The following is a 25,314-nucleotide window of genomic DNA, read 5'->3' as shown; positions in this document are numbered from 1 at the left end:
CCTTTGTCCACATGGTGACTTCAGGCACTACAGGAGATTCAAATTTATAGTCCGAGGTTGTTAACAAGTACAAACAGTTTGGTACTTAACTCATATTGATGGCTGCGTTGTTGTCTTCGTGAAGTCTAGAGGTGATTCCACTGCGATGTTCCCGCGGTTTTCTTTGTGTTTGGATGAGACTAACTGGTTTGTAGGGTGACGTGGTATTTTGATTTTTAGAGAGCAAACATTACATTAGTTTTGCACATCACTATTTAATTCATTTATTTACATTTAACACTTCTACAATAATATGAAATAAGACATTGTTTAACACCACCTCTGTATCACTACCTCCTCCAACCCACGCTCCCGATCCAAAGACTGCCATCACCTCTTCCAAAGGTCCACCTTCTTCCCGCATGACCAAAGATAACTGTCTCTTAGTTGTTAAACTCGCAGTCAAAGGCTATATTTACATAAAACATTACACGTAAAGAAATTACTGACATACATGATTTTGTGTTCTGTTATAATCCCCCCCCTCCCACACACACACACACACACACACACACACACACACACACACACACACACAACACACACAAGTCCATGCATGCCATGCGTGGGATTGTGTGTCACTATGGAATAAAATATTTCTAATACACACATCATAATAAAATTTCCAGTTCCGAAAGTTAGTAATAAAACTGGTTTCCCAAGTGATCTTAGTTATATATATATACTTTCCATGATACACAATTTGAAGGTTACATTGGCTGTATTGAGTAATAAGTGTAATGAACTTATAGCTAACAATAAATTATGGCACCTTATATTTAATTGATCATGGTAGCTGCAGAGCCATGTTAAGATGGGCACATAATTATATAGTATATGTATAAACTCAAGCTTACTTCAATACTGACTTAATGCATCTTAGTTAAACTCACTCTTCTGATAGCAGGAAACATTGTCAGTGGTTTCTTTAGAATATATTAAGTGAACTGTGGAATGAAGGCATCTCTCACAATCTTTTAATATAAGCGTTTCAATAAAATACCTTATGGTATGGCTTGTGCCCAAAACAACCATTAAATCTAAAGAAATCACTATTCTAAAACAAACAGGTTCTTTTAACCACATACATAAAATGGACATAGTTCAAAATATTGTAATACTTATACACAGTGTTAAATGGTTGTCTCTTAGGGAAAGTTCATGTAGATGTGATGCATGTAATCACATGGTGAATTCAGTGCAAATTCAATTATGTGTGATCAGCACTGTATTTTCAGAGTCAGATTGGTTTACCTATTTATGATTTAATGTTTCCTTTATAATAAGGTAGCTGAGACATTCTTTATATGATTGTGTCTTTATCATTGCAGTATTCTCACATTGTACATCTATGTCTGCTTTGTAGGTCAAATTATGACAAACTCTACACTTACATTGTGTAAGATTGTTAGTATTTATACCTTAACTTTACATCATTATTAAACAGTGTTTCATTTTGATTTACTCTCCTGTGCTCAAATAGCATACTGCCATGAATAGAAATTATTAATTATTTCAAATTGTGTAATAGAGCATGGGATAAATTCCTAACAGCTCTTCATTCACTTTAACATTAAATTATCTAAACTATTACAAAATATTCTCCCACAATATAAGCTTCAAAATTAGTATCACATAACTTTCAATCCATCACAAGGGTTTCAAAAGTAACACATCAACATCTGTCTCCATAATGCTCTAAACCTCAATACATTCTTAATTCACATAATTAAATTTCATGACTACCCACTATATTTTTAACACACTACAGGATACCTGGTCTTTCGAAGCACAGTATCATAATCTGACAAGTACCTCCAGTTTGCTTTACCCATTAAATAATGTTCCGTCTGACATAGCTTACAAATGACAAGGTTTTGTCTTCTTACACACAATCATTATTCATATCTTATTACTTTAAAAGTATCCACATCATTAACTTTGGTTTCTGTTAAGAGACATTACTATGACACTGTAGAATGTTTCGTAGCTGACACACTGATCTCATACCAAATTTAATGAATGGGTATATTAGAGAACAAAGAGAAATTAGTACAAACATAATTCACATTAACACAAAATCTACTTCATACTTTTAGCTGACATAGTACCACACTTTGACATGAAGTTTTCCTTGAATGATAAAACAATAAAGTGATATAGTTGCACCAGTCAACTAGTTCTTTCTGAGCAGCATTTTACTTATTAATGACTATTTTATGGGTCATGTTTGTAGAGTTTTAACTCTGTAACATTGCACAGTCCAAATAACTTCTTGGATTTTGGGTAGATTAGCCTATAGGCATTAGGGTGCGGGTTTTCCTTGATTTCAAGGGCCTATATAGATGTCAAAAAATTTCTTTATTTCTGGACTCATCAATTTAGATTTTCCTGTGTTTTTACTAAAACCAGATCTCCTGTCCTGAACTGTACTCCTTTACTTCTTGCATCATGTCTCCGTTTTCTTACCTCTCCTTGTCTTTTCATAGTGTTCCTAACAGCTGTCTCTCTTTCCTGGGGTGTCATAATTTGACAAGGTGGGAAATCAACATTCTCAGAAATCAAATTTACAGGTTGTCTAGTAAACATTACTTCATAAGGTGAAAAACCAGTGGATGAATGCTGTAGGCTGTTCATTATATCCTCGAAGTCAGTAACATTTTCAATCCAATTAGCATGATTTTTACTACAATATGTTCTGCAGAGCCTTCCAATTTCCCTCATGTACCTTTCTGCTGGGTTAGTTGATGGGTGATAAACCGAAATCAAAATATGTTTTATTCCTGTATCTTCAGTAAAATTTTTCCATAATTTAGATGTAAACTGTGACCCATTATCAGACATGATGGCCTGGGGTATACCAACATTTGTGAAATAATGATTCGTCAGCTTGATGATAATTTGTTTACTGGTTGCTCTCTTTAATGGATACAATTTTATAAATTTAGAGAAAACATCAACTATAACAAAGATGTAACTGTACCCTCCTCTTGATTTTGGTAGTGGTCCATATAAATCGACAGCTGTCAATTCAAGGTTTTTATTTGGTAAAATGTTTTGCATCAGTCCTTTAGATGTTTGGTTGCTCACTTTTACTCTCTGACAACGATCACAGGTTTCAAGTTTTTTCTTCACTCTCCTACTGATATTACAGAAATATCCATTTTCCTGTATCTTCTGTATACATTTTGTTGCTCCGCAGTGTCCGAAGCTTTCATGTATGTAACTGATTAACGTGTCAATGCATTACTCAGGCCAACATAGTTTCCAATTGTCTAAGTCAGGTCTAGGTCTCCTAAACAAAATCCCTTTTTGTACTTTGTAATACTGATCAACCTTTTCTCCTTCCTTTTTCCCTATATAACTTTTAACCAACTTCCAATTGTGATCATGATTTTGGTTTCTACGAATATCATTACAGATTTTGAGTACTTCAGCTTCATCTTTTACACCCTTTAAGTACATAAGTTTGAACTCTTTCTCCTCTTAAGTATTTTCAACATCTGCACCTACTGGTAGTCTGGAAAGGGCATCTGCAATGACATTATGTTTACCCTGAACAAATTTGATCTCATAGTCAAACTGTTGAAGGAATAAAACCCACCTTGTTATACGGTCATAATAGAGTCTGCACTCCTGAATGTAAGATAGAGCTTTACGGTCAGAGAAGACAATTACCTTGTGCCCTAACAGATAACTTTTAAACTTATTGAATGCCCAGTGGATGGCAAGTAGTTCCATCTCTGTGACTGTATATGATTTTTCATACTTTTGTAAGACACGGCTAGCAAAAGCAATAGAATGGTGTTCTAATTTTCCTTCTACTTCTATGTTTTGAAACAAGTGTACCCCTAAAGCTGTCTCACTACTATCTGTCATTATACAGAATGGTAACGACCTTGGGACAGTTGTTGTTTTATTTCCATGAATGCATCCTGACATTCTTGTGTCCAATCCCAAACAGTATTCTTTTTTAGTAAGTTACATATGCAGATTGCATTTAAAGCTTGGGTACTAAGAAATTTTCTATAGAATCCAGTGAGACCAAAAAAGGACTTGAGTTGTTTTTTGTTCTTGGGAGTAGGGAAGTTTACAATGGCCTCAAATTTATCCTTATCAGGTAAGATTCCCTTTTCTGAAATATTATGCCCCAAAAATTTCAGTTCATTAACTCCAAAACAACATTTTTCCAATTTTACATTCATTCCCCCTTCCCTCAATTTGAACAGACTTGTCTCAGAAGGTTTAGATGATCTTCCCAGGTTTTTCCAGTTACAAGAATGTCATCTACATATACTATTACATTTGAAGACAATTCATCACCTAATACAAAATCCAATGCTCTGATAAATTCAGCCACAGATACATTCAATCCAAAAGGGACAACACAATATTGGTAACTTTTGCTACCATACAAAAAGGTAGTATACTTCCTAGAATCAAGTTCAAGTGGTATTTGGTGAAAACCAGATGTCAAGCCTAGGCTACTCATAAATTTTACACTATCAAATTTGTGCAGAAGCTCATCCATATTGTCAGGATGGTCATTTTCTCTAATCAAAAACTTATTAAGGTGCCTAGAATCAAGTACAAGTCTAACCCCACCATTTCTCTTAGACACAATTACTAATGGGTTGTTGTAAGCACTTCTACTTCTTTCTATAATCCCTCAAGTTTCCATTTTTTGGATTTCCCTTTCTACATCTTTTTTCCTGGAGAATGGAATGCCATATGGTTTTAGGAAGAAAGGATGATGATCTCTGAGTTGAAGTCTGCACAGATAGTCTTTTACCTTCCCTGGTCTCTCACTAAATGTATCCTGAAATTCTCATAACACTTCTCTTAACTGATTTTTCTGATTTTCGCTTAGATTTACAGCTTCCTTCAAGTTGACTTCGACTAATTCTTCGAAATTTTGTTCATTTATAAGGTCAAAGGATGTATTATCACTTATGGCTTGATTATCTACCTCGCTTACAACAGCTTTGATATGGTTGCAAGAATTACTACAGTTAAGGATGAAAATTTCTGTTTTCAGAATACTATTTTTCTCAGGTTCAGTAATTATAACACTCTTATCTTCCCAAGAGAAGCTTACACCCACTTTTAAGACCCAATCCATGCCAAAAATGATATTTTCTTCTAACCTTGGGACCACAAGGCAACCCTGCTCAAATTCCACATTTTCAATTTCAAACGTTAACAATACTTGACTCTTAACTGCCTTACTTTGCCTACCAGTGGCACCTCTGATTTTTACCCCTATAACCAGCATTTCTACAAAGTTCTTACCATCCCTAATTTTATCTCTAAATTTTTCTGATATTGCACATATGGAACTTCCTGTATCAATAAGACAGTGTCCTTCCCACTGATTTACTCTTATTTTAATGTATGGACAGCCTAATTCCTTTTCATCTGCCTTCCCCTCGGGGACTTCATATAATAAATCTTTTTCAGTTTCTTTATAATTTCCATCTACTTCCTCCCTTTCAGTCTTCATCAGGTTTATCTGAGTTTCAGATTCTAAGTTACTAGTATCAAGTTTACACTTTGGCTGCACGCAAAATATCTCCCTACTGTTTATGTACCTTTCACTCAGACTCTTTCTTTTACTCTCCCACCAGCATGGGCATAAAACTCTACTAATTATACTTAGATGATACCAAAACACTTTGCTACTACAACTCTCATTATACTGGTTCCACAGGATTTCTAAAAATTGGCTTCCTTTACTTTCAATCATATCACGCAAATCTAATTCTTTCACAATATTTTCACTTTTGTTATCACCACTTTGATTAACTATGAAATGATCAGGACAGACATGTAGCAATTGATTTTCAGCTGCTACTTCACTATTCTTATCATATTCCTTTGCTTCGTCACCACAACTATCATCAAGTTTCAACACTTCATTGTTTATTTCAATAAAAACATTGTACTCACCTTCTGGTTTGCTTACCATACTTTTCACATCAATAATATTAACATCATCACTACTATGGTATACTTTACTGCCAGTTTCATCTATGTCTCTCTTGTTTCTCACTTTCTATGGTTGATTCTTTTTCCTGTTGCTTAGGTTTATCATCAGCTGATTCACTATTACCTTCTTGTGTGAACAATCCCCCCAATTCTGAACTAAAACATTTATTACTCTCTTCATTATTAGCTTGCTCTCCCCTTTTTGCCCAGCTGTAAAAATCACTTAACATCTCCTCATCCAGAATTGGATCAGAACTTTGATCTCTCCTATGTTTATTTTGTGGTGGTCTACTGTGCCACATAGCATCCCAAAATTTTTTATCAACGTTTATATAATTCACTTGGTATTCCTGGTTTTTAACCTGTTTGTTAATGGTACAGTTATTTACACTATTTTATTTTGTGTGAAAGTTAGTGGTCCTATTATGTTTAAATCTGTTCACCCCAAAGCTGTGGACCCTCATTGAAGCGGTTCGGAGTTTTCCGGATGGCTACCTCTATTGTCACTCCTCCAATTTGTATTCATTCTGTTGTTACCTTCCCATCTGTTGTTCCTAGTTACACCATTGTTTTCCCAGTTTCTCCCTCTCCCATTAGCATTGTACTCTCTTGTTCTATCATATTGGTGTTCATTCCAAAAATCTCTATCGTCCCTTCTAGGGTTCTCCCCACGGTAATCAGAATTCCACCTCCCACTGTAATGGTTTCCATTACTAAACTGTTGCACATTTCTCTCCATTGCCCTGTCTAATTTGTCTATATATTTTAGAAACTGCTCTAAACAGTTGTCAGGTCCATGCACTAATTCGCACTGTATTCTTTCAGGTAACCTTCTTTTAAGGGCATCAATTTGTGTCATTTCGTCGAAGGGTTTATCTAGATGCACCAATTTCCTAAGTTGATCCCTGCAAAAGTCTTTCATTGAGTGCTTTCTGCCCCTGAAACTAGGCTCTATTTAAAAATTCACTTTTTATTCTACCCTGTTCAGTCTCAGACCAAAACTTATTTAAGAAACTCTTCTTAAAATCATCAAACGTTTTCCATTCATCAAAATGTTGGTTTGCCCAAGACAAAGCTTCTCCCTCAAGAAATTTTTTGACAAATTTAATCTCTAGATTATCAGACATACCAGGAACAAGGTTGTCAGAGCAGTGTTGTAGAAAGTCTACAGGGTGTAAATTATCACAAGGAACACTTTTTACAGGTGAATTACTCCACACACTTCCACCATTCATACATAAATTTCTAGACACAAAATTACCTTGCATTTCAGTGAGTCTCTTGTCTATTACACTTAAATTACATGTTACAGACTCTTGTATCTTATTTAATTCAGCATCTAAGGAATTAACTTTTGATTCTGTATCTAGACTTAATTTGTCTACCCTCTCCACCACAGTTCTTTGAGCTGCGGTTAACCTTTCAATCTCTTTCCCTTGACTTGAGCTGACTGTGGCTAATTTATTTTCTAAGGTCACAAACTTATTTTCTATGGCCTCAATTTTGGAGTTCATGCCCTTCAAACTTTCTCCTAATTGAAGTTTTAAATTAGAGATCTCTTCTTTCAGTACATCACCATTGCTTTTCATTTTTGCTTCCAGCGATTCACTAGTTAAGTTTAATTTCACTTCTAGAGATTCACTGGATGCATTTATTTTCGATTCTAGGAATTCACGATTTGAATTCATTGCAATTGTTAATTCGGACTGCATTTGTCCCATTCTGGCAAAGAGTAACCTTACCCAGTCCTGTTGATCCAGTTTTCTTTCGGTTTGTGAGTCATCTGGATCGTCACTTACACCACACCCATTCGAGTCTAACATTTCTCCCACTTTCTTTTTAATTTCTTCTGATAGCATCATTATGACACCACATGTTTGGACACAGTTTTGACGAAAAGTTTAAAACAAAGAAGAATTATACTTATCTTTTCACACCACGACATCGATCACAGGCCCACCTCCCCGATAAGCCAGCACTTTGTTGGTTCTCACACTACTTTTTCTGGTCCAGGAAATGTCAGTTTGGTACTTAACTCATATCGATGGCTGCGTTGTTGTCTTCGTGAAGTCTAGAGGTGATTCCACTGCGATGTTCCCGCGGTTTTCTTTGTGTTTGGATGAGACTAACTGGTTTGTAGGGCGACGTGGTATTTTGATTTTTAGAGAGCAAATGTTACATTAGTTTTGCACATCACTATTTAATTCATTTATTCACATTTAACACTTCTACAATAATATGAAATAAGACATTGTTTAACACCACCTCTGTATCACCACCTCCTCCAACCCACGCTCCCGATCCAAAGACCGCCAACCACCTCTTCCAAAGATCCACCTCCTTCCCGCATGACCAAAGATAACTGTCTCTTGGTTGTTAAACTCGCAGTCAAAGGCTATATTTACATAAAACGTTACACGTAGAGAAATTACTGACATACATGATTTTACGTTCTGTTATACACATCAAAATGAGCCTCAACGGAAGATGTTTCTGGTGATAGCCAGAACAGCAGTGGGATACCAACCTGACTGTCACTTGTCATACAGTCCAACAATCAAGAGTGAAGGACTGGACTGCCATTTATTTTCATAGCAGGATCCCTTTGGTCATCATCTTTGTCACTCTTATGGCATAGTGGTACATTGATGATATCCAGTGCCCCATTTTGTTGCCCTTAATGGCAACCATTCTGGGCTTACATGTCAGCAAGTTAATGCCCACCTGCACAAGGTGAGAGTTTCTACTGCTTGTCTTTGTACTCATGAAACCCTGCCTTGGCCATCAAGGTCACTTGATTGCTTCTAGTTGAGAACATTTGTAAAATTATGGGCAGGGCTCACCAACCATCTAGAGATTTTGAGTCTAATCTGCCAGTTGTACAGCATTTGGCATGATATCCCTCAGGAGGACATCCAGCAACTTTGCCAATTGATGCCAAGCCAAATAACTGTCTGCACAAGGGCCAGAGGTGGACCAATGTATTATTGGCTTGTTCTGTTTGTGAATCTCTTTTTCTTGAATAAATCATCCATTTTTCTGAAACTGTAATTATTTGTTTGTCTGCACACACACACATCACTTACACCAATTTCTGTACCATTTCTTTGTGGTGTACCTTTTTTTTCTCTTAGAGTGTATATTGCAAAATTTCAGACATTTATGAGTGCCTTGATAAACTTATACTATCATCATTAATTGTATGCCTAAAATTATATTGTTCCCCTTTAGAAATTTTTGACACCAGTAGGCTCCAATAGCAGTCATTCCCAAATTTCATTGCATAGTTATTTGAGAAATAGGTTTGTTTTTGAGAATTTTGGGACTGCACAAAGGCATATTTTGGAAATTTTTGTAAGTTATGAGTGCTGTTTATAATTTATTTTACAACAAATCAATATTTGTGATTTACTGCTAATGTCAAAGAATAATTCACCCTAAATTACAGTATGTATCATTACAAATAAATATATATTTATAAGAATTTTCAGAAGTTACCATTATTGTGTGCAAAAAACTATTTTATGGTAAATCAGCATTTGTGATTTAGTTACTGTAGCACATTTTATGACTAACATAGTTTTCCTTTCATAAATAATCTACATTTGTCATACATTGACACTATTCTTGAATTTATTAATGACTAAATATCAAAATGTTAGGAAACCAGTAATTTTTACCACACAATATTCTGTTGCCTTAGTAGAAATTTCAATTTGTGTACTAATTGCTTCAGTCCTTAAAGGTAATTAGTTGTATTTTTAGCTTAACAGATTAGAAGATAATTGGCAGGCTTGGTTTAAAATTATTTGTTTACTATCCTGTAAAACATTGCACAAGACATAATGCAACCCCAGTGCATCCCCATTGTAAATGATGTTCTCAAACATGGGATGAAATGGTTGGTGTTCTAAGCTGCTGGAAGTTGCTATAATTACTGTCAAATGATAGGCAGCTGCTGTGAACTAGTGTTTTGGGAGAGTTCCCAAAAGTTGTGTACCATAGTTACCAAAGGTATTTCAAGTACTGTTGTCTCCTGTGAGTACTGTCTATTCTGTGGGAAGTACAGAACCTGACACTACTCATCCACTTCTCTGTGAATGGCATGTCAGTGGTAGGTATAGACATCCTGTACTGGGTAGATAGGGACCAGGATGGACTTGGGGTACCCTCCTAACCGACAGGTTCAAGGTGCTGTCTTCCACTCACCTGAATCTGACCCAGTGGGACTCTTTCTCCTGTTGAGAAACTTGCTTTGTCCTGTGTCAAGTTATGGGGAAGGGAAGGTTTATATTGACTAATCATCAGCAGTTCAAACATGTGATGAATAGTAACACTTATATAAACGGCTACAAGAGGGTGTGTATGCCTGAGGGCCTCATTCAGCATGTTAAAAAGGCTATTCCAGCAGCCATTGAAGGAACAGGGTGCAACCAAGTGCAGTTGTTTGCATGTTGGAATAGACAACGCCTGTCATATGGGCTCTGAGATCATACTTGGATCATGACAGCAGCTGGCAGAGAAGATTGAGAAGACAGAATTTGCACATTTGCACAAGATCAAGGATCTGACAATTGTACATTACTTTCCTTAACTTCTAAAACATTAGTACTCCATGCATCAGTTGAACTTACACTACTAACTTCTATTCTACCCTTTTTCCTTCTGTAAGCCTCTCCAAAATACTCGTATTCCTTCTCCTGGAGTCCTGTTTTTACCCAACCACTCACAAAATTCTTTGTGCCTCTTCTCTGCATTCTCTGGAGTAACTCTTCTGTGCAAAGCAATACTCTGTTCCTCAATCTTAGATAAACAGACGTTGCCTGCTGGTAACTGAGCTACCTCCACTGTTAAAATTCATAATATTTCATCCATGGTAGGTCCTGTGGTATTGATGGCAACATGATTAACTCTTTTTCTGTTACATGAAACCCAAAAAATGATAAAAACAAAACATAATAAGACAAGTACACATAAACATAACACTATTCTAACATTCTAACTTAACTTTTCTGCCTGAGTGGCTACTCATGATTTTTACTTTACATGCTTAAACACAATGAATGATTTGCTAAAGCAAAATACATTGCCTGTTCCAAATGGCATAAACTAGCTAACATCTCATACATTCCTCTGACTCTGATGTTGTGAAAACTCTTTACAATAAATACAACAAAACAGCAATAATAAGAAAAACAAAATCAAATTTGAGGAGGTCACTTAATTGTAACCCTATTGTAATAACATTTCCTAGCCCAGCTGCAGATGTTGATCCTATACTTGAAACCAAACTGTACAGTCCTGGGGTGGATGACCTGCACAGTGGCAGGGCTGAGTTGAGGCAGTGGGTTATTATCAGGATGATGGCCAATGGTTACTCAAGGAAACATCATTCTTAGCCATACATTTTATTAGAAAACAAACTACAACATTTGTAGTAGCATTCTGTTGTGGCAATGCCCATCCAGGATGTGCTGACAGCAACAGCAATGAGTGTGGTGGTGCTGTTTGGCATCAGCAGCTGTGCACAGCAGCACATATACCTTCTGGCCATTGCTCTGCGACTTAGGACATGATGCACCAGTAGGTGGGGAGTCCCACCATGGTTCTTGTATCAGAATACAGCCGTCAACATTGATGCCTAACCTTGTGAGTGGAAATATATACCGCATCAGTCTGCCCACTCAGTTCTAGATGGTTAAGAAGCTGCACTGCCCTGGGCACAAGTACTGATCTCCAGGGAAGAAGGCTGGCTGCAGCTTAAATGAGCCCAGAAATGACTCATTAGTTAGAAGATGATTGTGGTCTTAGACATGGCAGTAGGTCAATCTGTGGTGGAAGCCAAATCTCATGGGCACTGCTTGTGGAACCATCACCCAGTGTAGTCCTTCCCTCATAGATGGTGCTGCCACAATGGGATTCCTTCGGCTAAAAATAATGGGTGTCTACTTGTTTTACCAAAGCACCACTTCTGAACATGTACACCAAAACAAGCCCATAGTTTGGAGCTGTTGTAATTGGTCTGCTGATACTGCTATATCAAAGTTATTGAGTTGCTGGCCTCTGTTAGCCCTTTGCAACAACCATGGCATTTTTAGTCAGTAGTGCCAAAAAATAGTGACAGTGCTACATTACACACTAAATGAATGTCAAGTCACAACTCATAGATATTCTCAAGATAATAATGTTTAGGTTCTGTGCTTGTTTTAGTGATTGTAATGTTTATTTTGGGGCTTTGATGGCATTATTTGGCATCCTCTGTGATTCTTGGTTACTACAGGAGGCTGGATGATTTGGTGAAGGCAGCTAGCCTCACTTGCAGGGTGAAGTGGAACTATTGTTTTGCAGAATAATTCCCAGAACATTTCGCAGTCGTCTGGTTTGGAGATGAGTGGAAGGCTTAAACCAGATGCTCAGATGATTCTGTGATTACCTTGGATGCAGATTTCCACCTTCGCTATCAGGTGGAGATGTGTAGGACACCTCTTAATAGGTCAGGCATGCACTACATGCAGCAAATGTCTGCCAGGGTATCAGAGTGTGTGTTATGCACTTGTTTGTTTTTGGTATGGACCAATATTATCCAATAAGATGCATTCTGAGTCCAGACAGGATAGCATCTGTCATAGCAGATCAGAGAAATAAAATGTTAATATGGCATTAGTTAAATGCAGAAGAATCTTTGGTAAGGTCCCGGACCTAGTCTTGCTTATAAATGGTGACAACCACATACTACTAGGGACAGAAAGCTTGCTGAAACCAGATGTCAAGTGCTATGAAATTCTAATCTCCAATTGGAATGTGTGTCAGACAGATAGGTTGAACACTGGTGCTCAATGCATGTTTATAACAATAAAAAATAAATAATATCTAATGACATGTGAAAAAATTTGGGCAAAGATAAGTGTTAGAGGTGGTCAATAATGGTAATTGGATGCTTTTATAGACCCGTGCCTCAGCAGCAGTCATAGTGGAACATCTAAGGGGAACTTGGAGAATATTTTGCATTATCCTTCAGTCATATTATAGTTTTAGATGGACTTTACCAGCTATAGACTGGGAGACTGTGGAGTCCTGTACCGCAAGGAAGCAAGGAAGAGGATGTTGTTATGGGTGGCTGGTATCCTCTTTCTACAGCACAAATGCACATGTGGATCAATATGGTTCTTTATTACATGAACTGGAAACATGTACTTAACTTAGAGTCCATGTGTTCTGGTACAAGCTCATGAGTAATAGCCCCATTGCAGACTGATGTGAAGTACAATTCTGGTTGAGGTAAACTAGTCCTGCTATAGACACTAACCTGATCACTGTGTACTGTCATAGCCTGTGACAACCTAAAGCCACTCTGTAAGTATACTGATAGACACCAAACTGGATGATTGAGTGAGCGAGGCCCTACGATCAGTGGCAGTGGCCCAAATACACGCTGTCAAGAGGGTTTTGGTGCCATGTTGCTTGTGGGTGTGTCTCTGGCCTCTCTCATGATTGGTACACTTCATCCAGTGCCTACTAGTTGATCTTCGCTCTTCATTTTTGCCAACTGGTGTGCTGGCAACAACTTAAGCCAGCACAGAGACTCAAGTTATTAGGATGGGTAGTAGGGACAGTGAATCAGGTAAAATTGTTCTAGGTGCTTTATCCAAAAATTACCTTGAGTATTTAATCAGAGAACCAACTCGTGAAGATAACATATTTGATCTGCTGGTGACAAACAGACCCAAATGTTTTGGCTCAGTTAGCAAAGAGCAGGGAATCAGCGATCATAAGGCTGTTACAGCATCACTGAATGTGACTGTAAATAGGAATGCAAAGAAAAGTAGGAAGATCTTTATGTTTAGCAAGAGCAACAAGAGAGAGAAATCTCAGATTACCTGACAGGTCAACATGAAAATTTGGTTTTCCACACTGATAAATTTGTAGAGTGGCATAAAATACAGTTTAGACAGGTAGGTGCTGAGCAAAAATTGTGAGGGATCTAGAAGACCCACTGTGGTTTGACAACCATGTTAGAAACTGCTATGAAAGCAAAAAGAGCTTCACTGCAAATTTAAATGCAACCAATCCTCACAGACAAATAACCGGGGGCCAAACCACACAATAACCCTGGTTCCTCTGTGTGGCAGTGGAGGGGTGAAGTGGACTGCGGTAGTCGTCGTGGGGTTGTGGATCACTGTGGCTGCGGAGGGGACGGAGCCTCTCCGTCATTTCTAGGTCCCCGGTTAACATGCAATACAATCCAATACAACTTCAGATGTGCCACAAGGAAGTGTTACAGGACCATTACTTGTCCCATTATATTTAAATGACCTAGTTGATAATGTTGGAAGTTACACGAGGCTTTTTGCAGATAGTGCTGTTGTGTACAGAGAAGTTGCAGTGCTAGGAAATTTTAGTGAAATGCAGGAAGATGTGCAGAGGTGCCAGGCATGGCAATTGGCCCTCAACATAAACAAATGTAATGTATTGTGAATGCATAGACAAGAAAGACCCTTTATTGTATGATTGCATGACTGCAGAACAATCACTGGAAGCAGTTAAAACTTCTAGGAGTATGCATATGAAGTGATTTGAAGTGGAATGACAACATAAAATTAATCAAAGGTAATGCAGATGCCAGACTGAGATTCATTGGAAGAATCCCCAAGAAACATTGTCCATCGGCAAAGGAAGTAGTGTACAAAACACTCATTCAACCAATATTTGAATATTGCTCTTCAGTCTGGGATCCATACCAGATAAGGTTGATAGAGCAAACAGAGAATATCCACAGAAGAGCAGCATGTTTTGTTACAGGTTTACATAGTAAGTGAGAAAGTGTCATGGAGATACTTGGTCAATTCCAGTGGCAGACACTGCAAGAGAGGCATTCTGCAACATGATATGCTCTACTGTTAAAAATTCTGAGAATGTATGTTCCTAAAAGAGTCAACAAATATGTTGCTTCCTCCTACATATGTATCATCAAAAGCAACCATTGAAATCATCTGTGTTATTTTCAGCTGCATGTTGTGCCACAGGATGGTCTACTTTGGTATTGGCCACAGTTTGGTAGTGGCTGTTCATCCTGGTGGACAGGTGATAGGTAGTCATTCCAATGCAAAAAGCTGTGCAATGATTGCAGCATAGCTGATAAATGACATGGCTGCTTTCACAGGTGGCCCAGCCCCTGATGGGGTAGGATAAACCTGTAATAGGACTGGAATATAAAGTGCCATGTGGGTGGATTGGGCAGGTTTTACACCTGGGTCTTGCACAGGGATATGATCCTTGTGGCAAGAGGTTGGGATTTGAAGTCACATACTGTGGACTAGGATGATGTGGAGGTTGGGTAGGCAATGGAACACCACTATAGGAGCTAGCCTAGCTACCTGGGGACAATGTATCTGCAGTGACAAAAACTCCCTTGCTTAGTACACTTAACAGTCTCACCAAGGCCTTCATAGACAGGCATTACCCCCAGACATATCCTGCAAACAGATCTCCCATGCTATTTCCTCTCACAACCCCAATCCTCCCACCACCTCCAAAAAGCAGCCACAAAGGAATGTCCCCTTCATCACCCAGTACCACCCCAGACAGGAACAACTGAACCACATCCTTCACCAGGGCTTTGATTACCTATCATTGTGCCTTGAAATTAGGGACACCCTACCTGAGATACTTCTCACCACTCCTAAAGTGGTGTTCCATCACCCACCGAACCTCCGCAACATCCCAGTCCATCCTTATTTCACTCCCAATCCCAACCCCTTGCCACACGGATCACATCCCTGTGGAAGACCCAGGTGCAAAACCTGGCCAATCAACTCACCCGGCACTTCCTATTCCAGTCCTATCACAGGCAGGGATAGGATAAACCCGTTCAGGGGTTGGGCCACCTGTGAAAACAGCCATGCAGCTCTGCTGCAATCATTGCAAAGCTTCTTATATTGGTATGACTACCAACCACTGTCCACCAGGATGAACAGCCACCACCAAACTGTGGCCAAGACCAAAGTAGACAGTCCTGTGGCACAACATGCAGCTGAACATAACACACTTGGTTTCAGTGGCTGCTTCACTACCTGAGCCATCTCGATCCTTCCCTCCAGCACCAGCTTTTCTGAACTGCATAGATGGGAGTTATTCTTACAACATATTCTTCGCTCCCCTAATTATCCTGGCCTCAACCTATGGTAACATACTGTTCCCACACCCTATAGTTTCCACCCCCTCTATCCTATCATCTCCTCTCCATTCTCATCTCCTACCCTGTTTATCTGCAGCCCTCTACCAATGCATCCACTCATACTCCCTGATCTTCTCCATTTTTGTTCCTTTTTCTCCCACCTCCTTGCCCCACAACCTCCTGAGGCTGCTGTCTCTATCCCCACAAGTACACTATGATATCTTCCCCTTCCCTACCCCCTCCAGATTGCTTCTTGTATCCCTTGTGACATTGCATTCTTGCACGAGATGCTGGAATTGGCAGTTGTGTGTGTGTGTGTGTGTGTGTGTGTGTGTGTGTGTGTGTGTGTGTGTGTGTGTGAGGTGTGCTTGGTCATGTGTGTGTGTGTGTGTGTGTGTCACTCTTTACTGACGAAGGGTGTGGCTGAAAGCTTTATGTGAGTGTCTTTTAATCATGCCTGTCTGTAGCTTGACATGTCTTCTGTATCGTAAGTAGCAATCTATTTTTTCCTACATCGTTAATATTCCTAATTGAAGTTTCCACTGTTTGATAATTCTTTATAAGCTGAGCAGCCTGCTTTCCATTGTCTCATGTTACTTCACAATAGTAATGCACGACTTCAACTTACTTTTTACCATTAATCCTTGTTCACTGAGCTTGCACGAATCTTTGAAGATGACTGTGTACAAGAAGAAGTATCTTCCTCTTCTTGTGAATGTTTAAATTTCATTTATACTCATGTCATGAAGCACTGGGTCCTGCACACCTGTTAAAAGCTTTATTTACCTCTATCTTATCTTTAGTCTTAGTATTTGTTATGTCACACAAAATATTTCATTTGATCCTATATGAAGTCTCTGCTGCAGTGGATACACCGGTTCCCGTGAGACCGCTGAAGTTAAGTGCTGTTGGGCATGGCCGGCACTTGGATGGGTGACCATCCAGCCGCCATGCACTGTTGCCATTTTTCGGGGTGCACTCAGCCTCACGTTTCTAATTGAGGAGCTACTTGACCAAATACTGGCGGCTTCGGTCAAGAATACCATCATAACGACTGGGAGAGCAGTGTGGTGACCCCACGCCCCTCCTATCCGCATCCTCCTCGGAGGATGACATGGCGCTCGGATGGTCCCAGCAGGCCACTTGTGGCCTGAAGATGGAGTGCTATATGAAGTCTCAATTTATTGTAGAGAGCGCCTCAAAACTCACATCAGTGGCATTCTGGGAATGCCGACCAGACCTTGGATTCTTCATCCAAGGACAGAAGTAGTAAATTGATGCCAATTCAGGATAAAATGCAGAGTGAGGCAAAATTTTTGTTGGTTTGCTTCTTACAAGCATAACTTGCACTGCTCCATCGAAGCCACAAAACACACACAGCATCATCTTGCCAGATGAAAAAAACAACCTTTCCAGCATTGGTGAATCCACATGTTTCCACTGCTTGCTTGTCCTCTTTGTCTCAGGGTCAGAATGAAACACTCAGCACTCATCCATGATGACTAGGTGGTTAAACAATTCACCTGTATTGGCCTGACATAGCTGCAACATTTCTGCTGCTACTTCCGTTTGGTAGGCTTTCAATTAACTGTGAGTAGTTGCAGAATGAAGTGACCAGTGACCATTCCATGTTTAAAATGTTGTGCAAAATGCTGAAAACTGATTGATGACTGATTTTCACTTTTTCCACTTTCAGCTCAATTGTTGTATGCTAGTGTTTAAGCACCAAGGTGTCTCTTTATCTTGCCATTATACACATAGACATCGTCAGCCACTTTTATTTATCATCCATATTGTTTGATCATTTTAGAAGTGTCTCTGGCCTAGTCACTGTTCCATATCATGGAACTTTCACCAACTCGGCATTGATTGTTGGAGCATTGTTCTCTTTCAAATGCAGAAAAATTTACCACTTGGTTCTTCAATTTATCAGTGGGCTGAAACATTTTGTTTTGGCTCGTCTGTTGGTGTGTTATATTACTATGGCATAGGGATTTCAATGTGTACCAGGATTGCAAACATGTACCTGCTGACAGACAAAAAGCTAATAATGTATTTTTATTTTTGGAAGTAATAATTACAGTTTTATGACTACCCCACATAGTAGATTTGCAGTCATAAGAACTAACTTTTTTTCCTCCCACCCTGGCAGAATAGTGGCTTCAGCCAGGGGAGACTTGTAAGGCGTGGAAAAATTCCAAAAAAAGATACTGGACAGTTCTGGCACTGGAAGGACTTTAATATTGGAATGGATGTACCAATGTATGGATTTATTTTCCACATAGTTGACTGTGATGCCTTCACTAAGGTAATTATTTATAAATTGTACTTGTATGGAACTTTCATGACTATATCCATTAATATGTAACTTGACTAAATTAGATATTTATCTTTTTAGAAATATCTCGTTAGCCAAGGCATTGAATTACGACCCCCAGAAGATATGCCTCCTGACCCTTACACCATTACTAGGAAGATGAGCACTCAGCCTAAAACAAGAGTGACACATTTTGTTGATGATAAACTGCGCCGGTTTCTGGAATATGATCGGAGGATTCTAAGGTGTTTTTGGCTAATAAATGTTTTGGTGTACCTATTCAACAGCTGATAAGTAATTTTATTTCCATTTTCATTCCAGTAACATAACATAACAATAATGACAGATCTGATACAAATAGCTGTAAAATGCTTTCTTATCTATTCACTATGTCTAGAACAGAGATGATTAATTATTTTTCCTGAAAATTTTATTTTCAATATGAAATTTTGAGGATACTCTGGAATCTGTTAAACCTAAATGAAATCTGAACTCACTGTCATAACTAATAGAAGCAGACATTAACATTTATAGTCATATTCTTCAACATTCACAGTTTGTTATTTTTAAATTTATTTATACATGTTCCATAGATCAATAGTGTGATTGTATGGCTTGGATGTGGAGTCACACAGATATTACAAAGAATATAAATAATAATAAACACAAAGTATCTGAATGACAGTGTGGTGAGTAATGATATTACAGTAAAATAATATCATTTAACACGATTTTATCATAATGATATATTTTATTCACTTCATGATCACAAAATGTAACAAGACAGAACAAAACTAGATATCAAGTCAGTTCAAAGAGCATCATAAAGAGAGATCTCATGTATTGATGTATCGAACTGCCACAGAGCCCCCCCCCCCCCCCCTCACCCCTCCCTGAGAGTGTAGAGCACAGTGTAGGAGCAAAAGGTGAAGGGAATTGTATTCGGGAGGTGATCAGGGAAGACACAACATAATCTTTCATCCACATTAGTTGGCATAGTGGATGACTGGCGCGGAGTGACAATTGACAGTATACCATCCTCATTGATAAAAGCTCGAAGGGAGCCATTGATAAAATCTTCGGGTAAGTGAATAGCTCAGATGAGTGTGAGGTTAACATCTTCAGATTTACATACATGAGAACATGCACCAAAAAAAAAAAAAAAAAAAAAAAAAAAAATAGTTGAATGCGATGTTGGCAGTGAGAAGAAGGGTACCGGGAGTTCATCACACATATCACTGTCACAGGGGGGGACATGATCACTAACACTGGCTTCACAAGATGTAAAGGAGGGTCGGAGGCAAGTGCCTGCTAGACACTCACTGGAAAAGATGTGTTCAGTGAGGACCCATGCCAGTTTAACTCTATGTAGAGAGACTGTTTGTGGTATGCCATATAGCAGGATGGCACTGATCGCAGTGTTACTAGCATCTGTAGTAATTGAAATAGGCACATCGGCACTGGGATGGGGTAGTGTGACTGCATTGGCTAGGGTCATATTTAGGTCACTGAAGGCGAGAGTCATGTCCTGTGCCCACATGACCTTACAATTGCCTGAGGTGTGTTTGCCTTGCAAGGTGTCAGTTAGAGGAGACTGCAGGGATGTGGCAGCTGGAAAAATTGATCATGTCCAAGAAGTGACATAGGTCACAAAAAGTCACAGGTGGTGGTAACCTCGTAATGTAAGTGATACGTCCAGACGTGTGGCGTGTGCCTTCAGAGTTCACTGTGTGGCCCAGGAGCATAACTTCTGGCTGGTGCACCTGGGATTTGTCTTCATTTATCTCCATGCCATTATCTGAGAGCACACATAGTACTTGAGAAAGATGTTGCTCATATTCATTAGCAGAGGTGGAGAAAATTAAAATGTCATCAAGGTAAGCATGACAAAATCGGAACTGGTGAAATAATGAGTCTATAAAATGTTGCCTCGTCTGAGCTGCATTAAAGTCCATAAGGCATATAGCAATATTCGAACGAGCCAAAGGGGGTTATAAGGGGGGTCTTATGAACTTCGTCTTTGTGCATTTGAATCTGATTATATGCCTTACAACAGTCAATGACGCTAAAATGCTGAGCACCATGTAATTGCAACGCAAAATCTCGAATGTTGGGGGATGGGGTAGTTGTCTAAAATGGTGTGGGCATTGAGTCTATGGTAGTCCCTGCAAAGTCTGAAGGTAGAGCTCTTTTTGAGGAAGAGAGGCTTTCCTACTATGTCAAGAACATGGCAGCCCAGAGTATTTTTAATAGCAAAGATAGGATCCAGTTATTAGCCAACAGTGGGTTATACAAAATCACTTGTTCACATTGTGACAAATTTTACATCGGTCAGTCAGCCAGAGACATAGCAACTAGGCTGGCTGAACATGAACACAGCTGGAGGTTGCAGAATTCTGACTCCGCATTTGCTGAGCATGTACTGAGTGAGGGTCACAACTACCAGCCAGTGTCCCATTTACTTCACTTAGCAAACAAAGGCCATATCCTCAATCTGCTGGAAGCACTGGAGATTAATAGACATCTAGCTCACAGTCCAGATCTAATTCTAAATGTTGAGACACAGCTCAACACTTCCCCTCTTCTAAACTTCATATAATCATCTCTGTTGTTCATTACTTCCCACACTGTCTGTTCCTACATATTGCCATTTTCCTGTATTCGTTAAGTTCTTTTGTTTTATTGAAGTTGTCTATGTATTCCATATAGAATGTAGTTTCATTTGTCAGGGCTTTCTTTTAACTGGTACTTGTATCAATGTCCATGTTTAACACCTCTTGTAGTTGTCTCATCAAATACTGTTTATATTTTACTTGGTTTATTTATTTAATGCAAACTGCTACATAGCCACAGTTTTGAATATAAAATTAATGTTAAAATGAAGTACCACCACACTCTCAAAGATTGCATTTACTGTATGTTCCCTCAAACTCCTCCATTTCCCTACATTTATTTATTTCTGTTTATCTTATTGATATTGCTTAAGTTCCTTATGTATTCTGTAGTTACACTGATAATTGTTTCTTCTTTTAATTGGTTTGTGTATATCACTCTCCATGTTTTGCCTCCTGATGTAGCCTTGTCAAGTACTAATTTTATTTTATTTTATTAGTTTTGTTTATTAATACAAACAGTTACGTAGGCATGCTGTTCCTATTTTGTGTTAAAGTTTCTTGTCTACTCCATTTTTATTTATTTACTGTTCAATTTTTTTTACTTTTTCATTGCATTACCACCACACTGTCAAAGATGTTACTTACTGTATGTTTCTGCTTCAGTCTAGACACGTTACTTCTCTTCCAATGTCGTTCACAAACATTGTAACTTCTTTGGTGACAATACTTCGTAAATGTCTGAAGATGGCATTGTAAGCCAAAAAATGGTTAACACAATTAAAATTAATAGTGTAGAACAAAAGAAAACTGGTGCTTTTCATTTACTACGAATAGGTGATGACCAATTACTGTCAGAAGGTCGTACGATTCCTAATTCTAAAAGTTTCTGAACACATTCTTTTGTGGTGTGAAGGTTTGTAGCCAATAGACAGTGTGCTTTTGCACTAACAGAGGGTCCTTCAATAGTATGTAGCCTTTGACATGTACCATTAATAATAACTTTAATGGAGGACCTCACTGGGCCTACACAAGCAGAAGGCACTCTGGAGCAGGGAACGACTTCACACGCAGCACTCTGAAACTGAGAACTGACCTGTAGAATAGGTAACAAAGGTGGTGAAGATTCTCCGTCATCAGGTAGTGTGCTAGTGGCTGCAGGTGTGGAGCCTGGGCCAGCTGTTGTACACAGTATCAGCACGGTGAGAGGGGTGTGGTCTCTGTCAGTAGTGGACGAGGTGGCATGAGGGTGTGTGGGCATGACATGAGTATGTGGGACAGTGTCAATTGTAGCGGCAGCGTAGCTTGTTGGTTGGACAGCTCTAGAGCAAGAGTAGTCTGCCGATGTGAAGGAGGTGGGTTGCTCACTGTGGGAGCAAAACGTAATACCACAACCCTTTGGGACCCAATATCCTGTTACTAATCTCACCCTCACTCTCCCAAAGACGTTATACGTGTAATATCAGTACGCTGTTTTGATTTTGTCTTTTCTGGTTATCTGGATTTGAATACACTGGAGATTTTCTTTTGCAGCAAACTAATAATTTGCATTAATTTAAGCTATTGTTTTGACATCATTTAAGTTGGGTCTCACCAATATGCAGAATGAAGAAAACATGTTGGGTTAAAAGCTGGTGTGCCATCACAATTTGTTCATTATACAAACTTCAGGTACATGGTAGGAATAAAATTTCTGTTGTAATTGTGGAGTTATTAACAATTTAAGTTCTCATATTTATAGTCACTGAAAGAGAACTACTTTTATATTTTCAAACTAAAAAACAAATTGTATCCATAATACAAATATTGTCGCAGAATAAGCTGAGTAGTGCTGTGGCATAGTGGGTATGATTCTAAACTGTTGTATGGAATGTTGTGAGTTCAAAACTCACATGGAGTGTACAATTTTAATTTCAATATTTGGTTTGATTAAATTCTAGAACTATCCACAAATGTCAAGAAGCATTATACTGGAATGTTCTGTAGCTGTATATATACTGTATGTGTTCTGGCCAGAGGCAGTTCACTTCATGCTCTTGTTTGTGCAAGTGCTGAGTAAACCTCCGTTAAATGAAGTCAGAGTTTGTCATTCATCTACTTACACCTTCTTCTACATGACAATATGACATGATAATTTTTCAGTAGAATTAAGCATATTAATGTTTTAATTGGTGTTAGTTAATTGAACTGTAATTACAAATATGTAGGAATGTAAAGTTTTTACCCGTACAAAATTTAATTAATTGTGTCTAGGCCTTCCCTTCAATAAAACAAATAGCTCTGTTCATCTGAAAATGATAGGGTGATACCTTTTAAGTAAGTAAAATGATACATGAAAATTAACAAAATATATCATTGTAATGATAAAACATGTAATTGATATTCTTAATTGAAACAGACATTTTCCTGTCTTTGTATGAAATTATTCACTTTTATTTCATGTAAATTTCTATGTAATTTGGGAAGATGTATGTAAAAGTTTTAATTGTTAAACCTAAAAACTTAATAATTTATTTAATAAATAACAATTTCAGTAATTGTTTAAAATCATATAAATAGAGGCAATTTGTACGCCACCATATCTCAGTTGGAGCTCAGTTTGACGACAGTCATGAGACAGTGTTAAGTCAATTTTACATGTAGTTCACCACCCAACATCTAGTGCATGAAATAAAACTCATTGTGAACACGAATTCCTGGAGTTTATTTGTACTCATACCATTTGCATGATTCCTGAGTGGCAATGCTGTAACATCAAGATGAACCTATGGCAGCATTAAGAAGCAGCACCCCGGATTACACAAGATTCGTATTATTTATTTGGTGGAGGATATGTGTAATATGATGTGGTATTCAGTCTTCTTGTGTTAAGCAATGATACCCATCCTGAACTTCACTACACAAAAATCATTTTTCGCCATGCTACATTACAAAGAAGGCAGTTAATGTTCACCGTTGTCTGTATAGAGCAAGACTGGAGCAGTGGCCAGTGTTGTAGTGGTGGTAGCCGCTGAAAGTGCAGTGATGGTCATTTGCACACGTGCCATGTCCGCAGAAGTGTTCTTGATCAGTGCCTGCAGTGATGTGCTGGCCGTAAGTAAGGCTGTAATGTAATGTCATTGTTCGAGTAGCTTGCACAGTGAATCCAAAGTGAGGGATGTGAGTTCAGCCAACTGATGCGTGGAGGCAGCCATTGTTGCTCTTGAATGTGTGGGTGTTGTGACAAAGGAGCCCTCGATGCGTGTGTCAGTAGAGTGATGGAGTAGCATTCCAGACAATAAATCTGGAGAGAGGCCATAGTGGCTTAGAAAATCAATGCCCAACACTGGCTCATCAATGTTGGTTACGTTGTTTATCCATTCAAAACAAAATTTCAGTTTAAGTTTGAGGCGAAGGTGTGTGGAGCCATAGGTGGTGACGAATGAATTGTTTGCTGTTCACAATGTCATGGTGGAAGGCATCAGTGACAAAGTTGAGAATGCTGGAGGTATGATGCTCATATTTGCGCTGGTGTTGACAAGGAAGAACGTGTCGCAGATGTCATGTAAGTACAGTCTGCCCAGAAGTAGTTGTTTATTGTGTGATGATCGGTGTTGCTACAGGTGCCCTGTAGAATACCCACCAGGTGATACACCTAACTCACCCTGTGGTGGAAGTTTGGGTGAAGAGCACATGGCGGGTGACACTTCTGAGCTGCATCTCCATTCTGGGATGTGTGCAGTATTGCCAATGTCATCAAAGAACTCTGCACTGCGGTGAGTTGTTGACATCTGATGATTTTATAGGTGTCATCTGCTGGCCATAGGCACATCTCTAATTGGTCAGTGATGTGTGATAAAAGTTGCAGCTGGAGAGCTTACAGTATTTTTACTATCCATAGCGACCACAAAGTGGCATCAGACAGGAAAAAGGGATCAATCAATGCTCTGATCTTTTGCCACAACTGCGATGGTGTCAACTCACTGAGAGATATGTCATGCACTGTGTGATTAATTGCTTCTAGTGGAGTTCCCATCAAGTGCTCAAGAATAATAGATTTTATGCATTCATAGTGATAGTGGTCCCTCATTGGTGCCATGAGGATGAGATCAGTTGTTAAATCCATATGCTCATGCAGAGCTGCAATCAAAGATATGAACTGCACGGATAAGACACCATGGATGTTGAGGATGCTGTCCACAAGA

General features: G+C 38.7%; 1 protein-coding gene across 1 annotated transcript in view; it reads left to right on the top strand.

The window, feature by feature from the left end:
* LOC126161852 (EF-hand domain-containing protein 1-like) overlaps positions 1-25,314 on the top strand; it is a 187,487-nt gene that overhangs the window by 45,762 nt on the left and 116,411 nt on the right. The window contains exons 4-5 of the mRNA XM_049917962.1: positions 18,354-18,509; positions 18,600-18,763. Coding sequence (XP_049773919.1) covers positions 18,354-18,509; positions 18,600-18,763 — 320 coding nt within the window. The remainder of the gene's footprint in view (positions 1-18,353; positions 18,510-18,599; positions 18,764-25,314) is intronic.

The sequence above is a fragment of the Schistocerca cancellata genome, chromosome 2 (genome assembly GCF_023864275.1).
Source record: "Schistocerca cancellata isolate TAMUIC-IGC-003103 chromosome 2, iqSchCanc2.1, whole genome shotgun sequence".
In the NCBI taxonomy this organism is placed as follows: Eukaryota; Metazoa; Arthropoda; class Insecta; order Orthoptera; family Acrididae; genus Schistocerca; species Schistocerca cancellata.
This window is presented reverse-complemented; position numbering and strand designations above follow the sequence as displayed.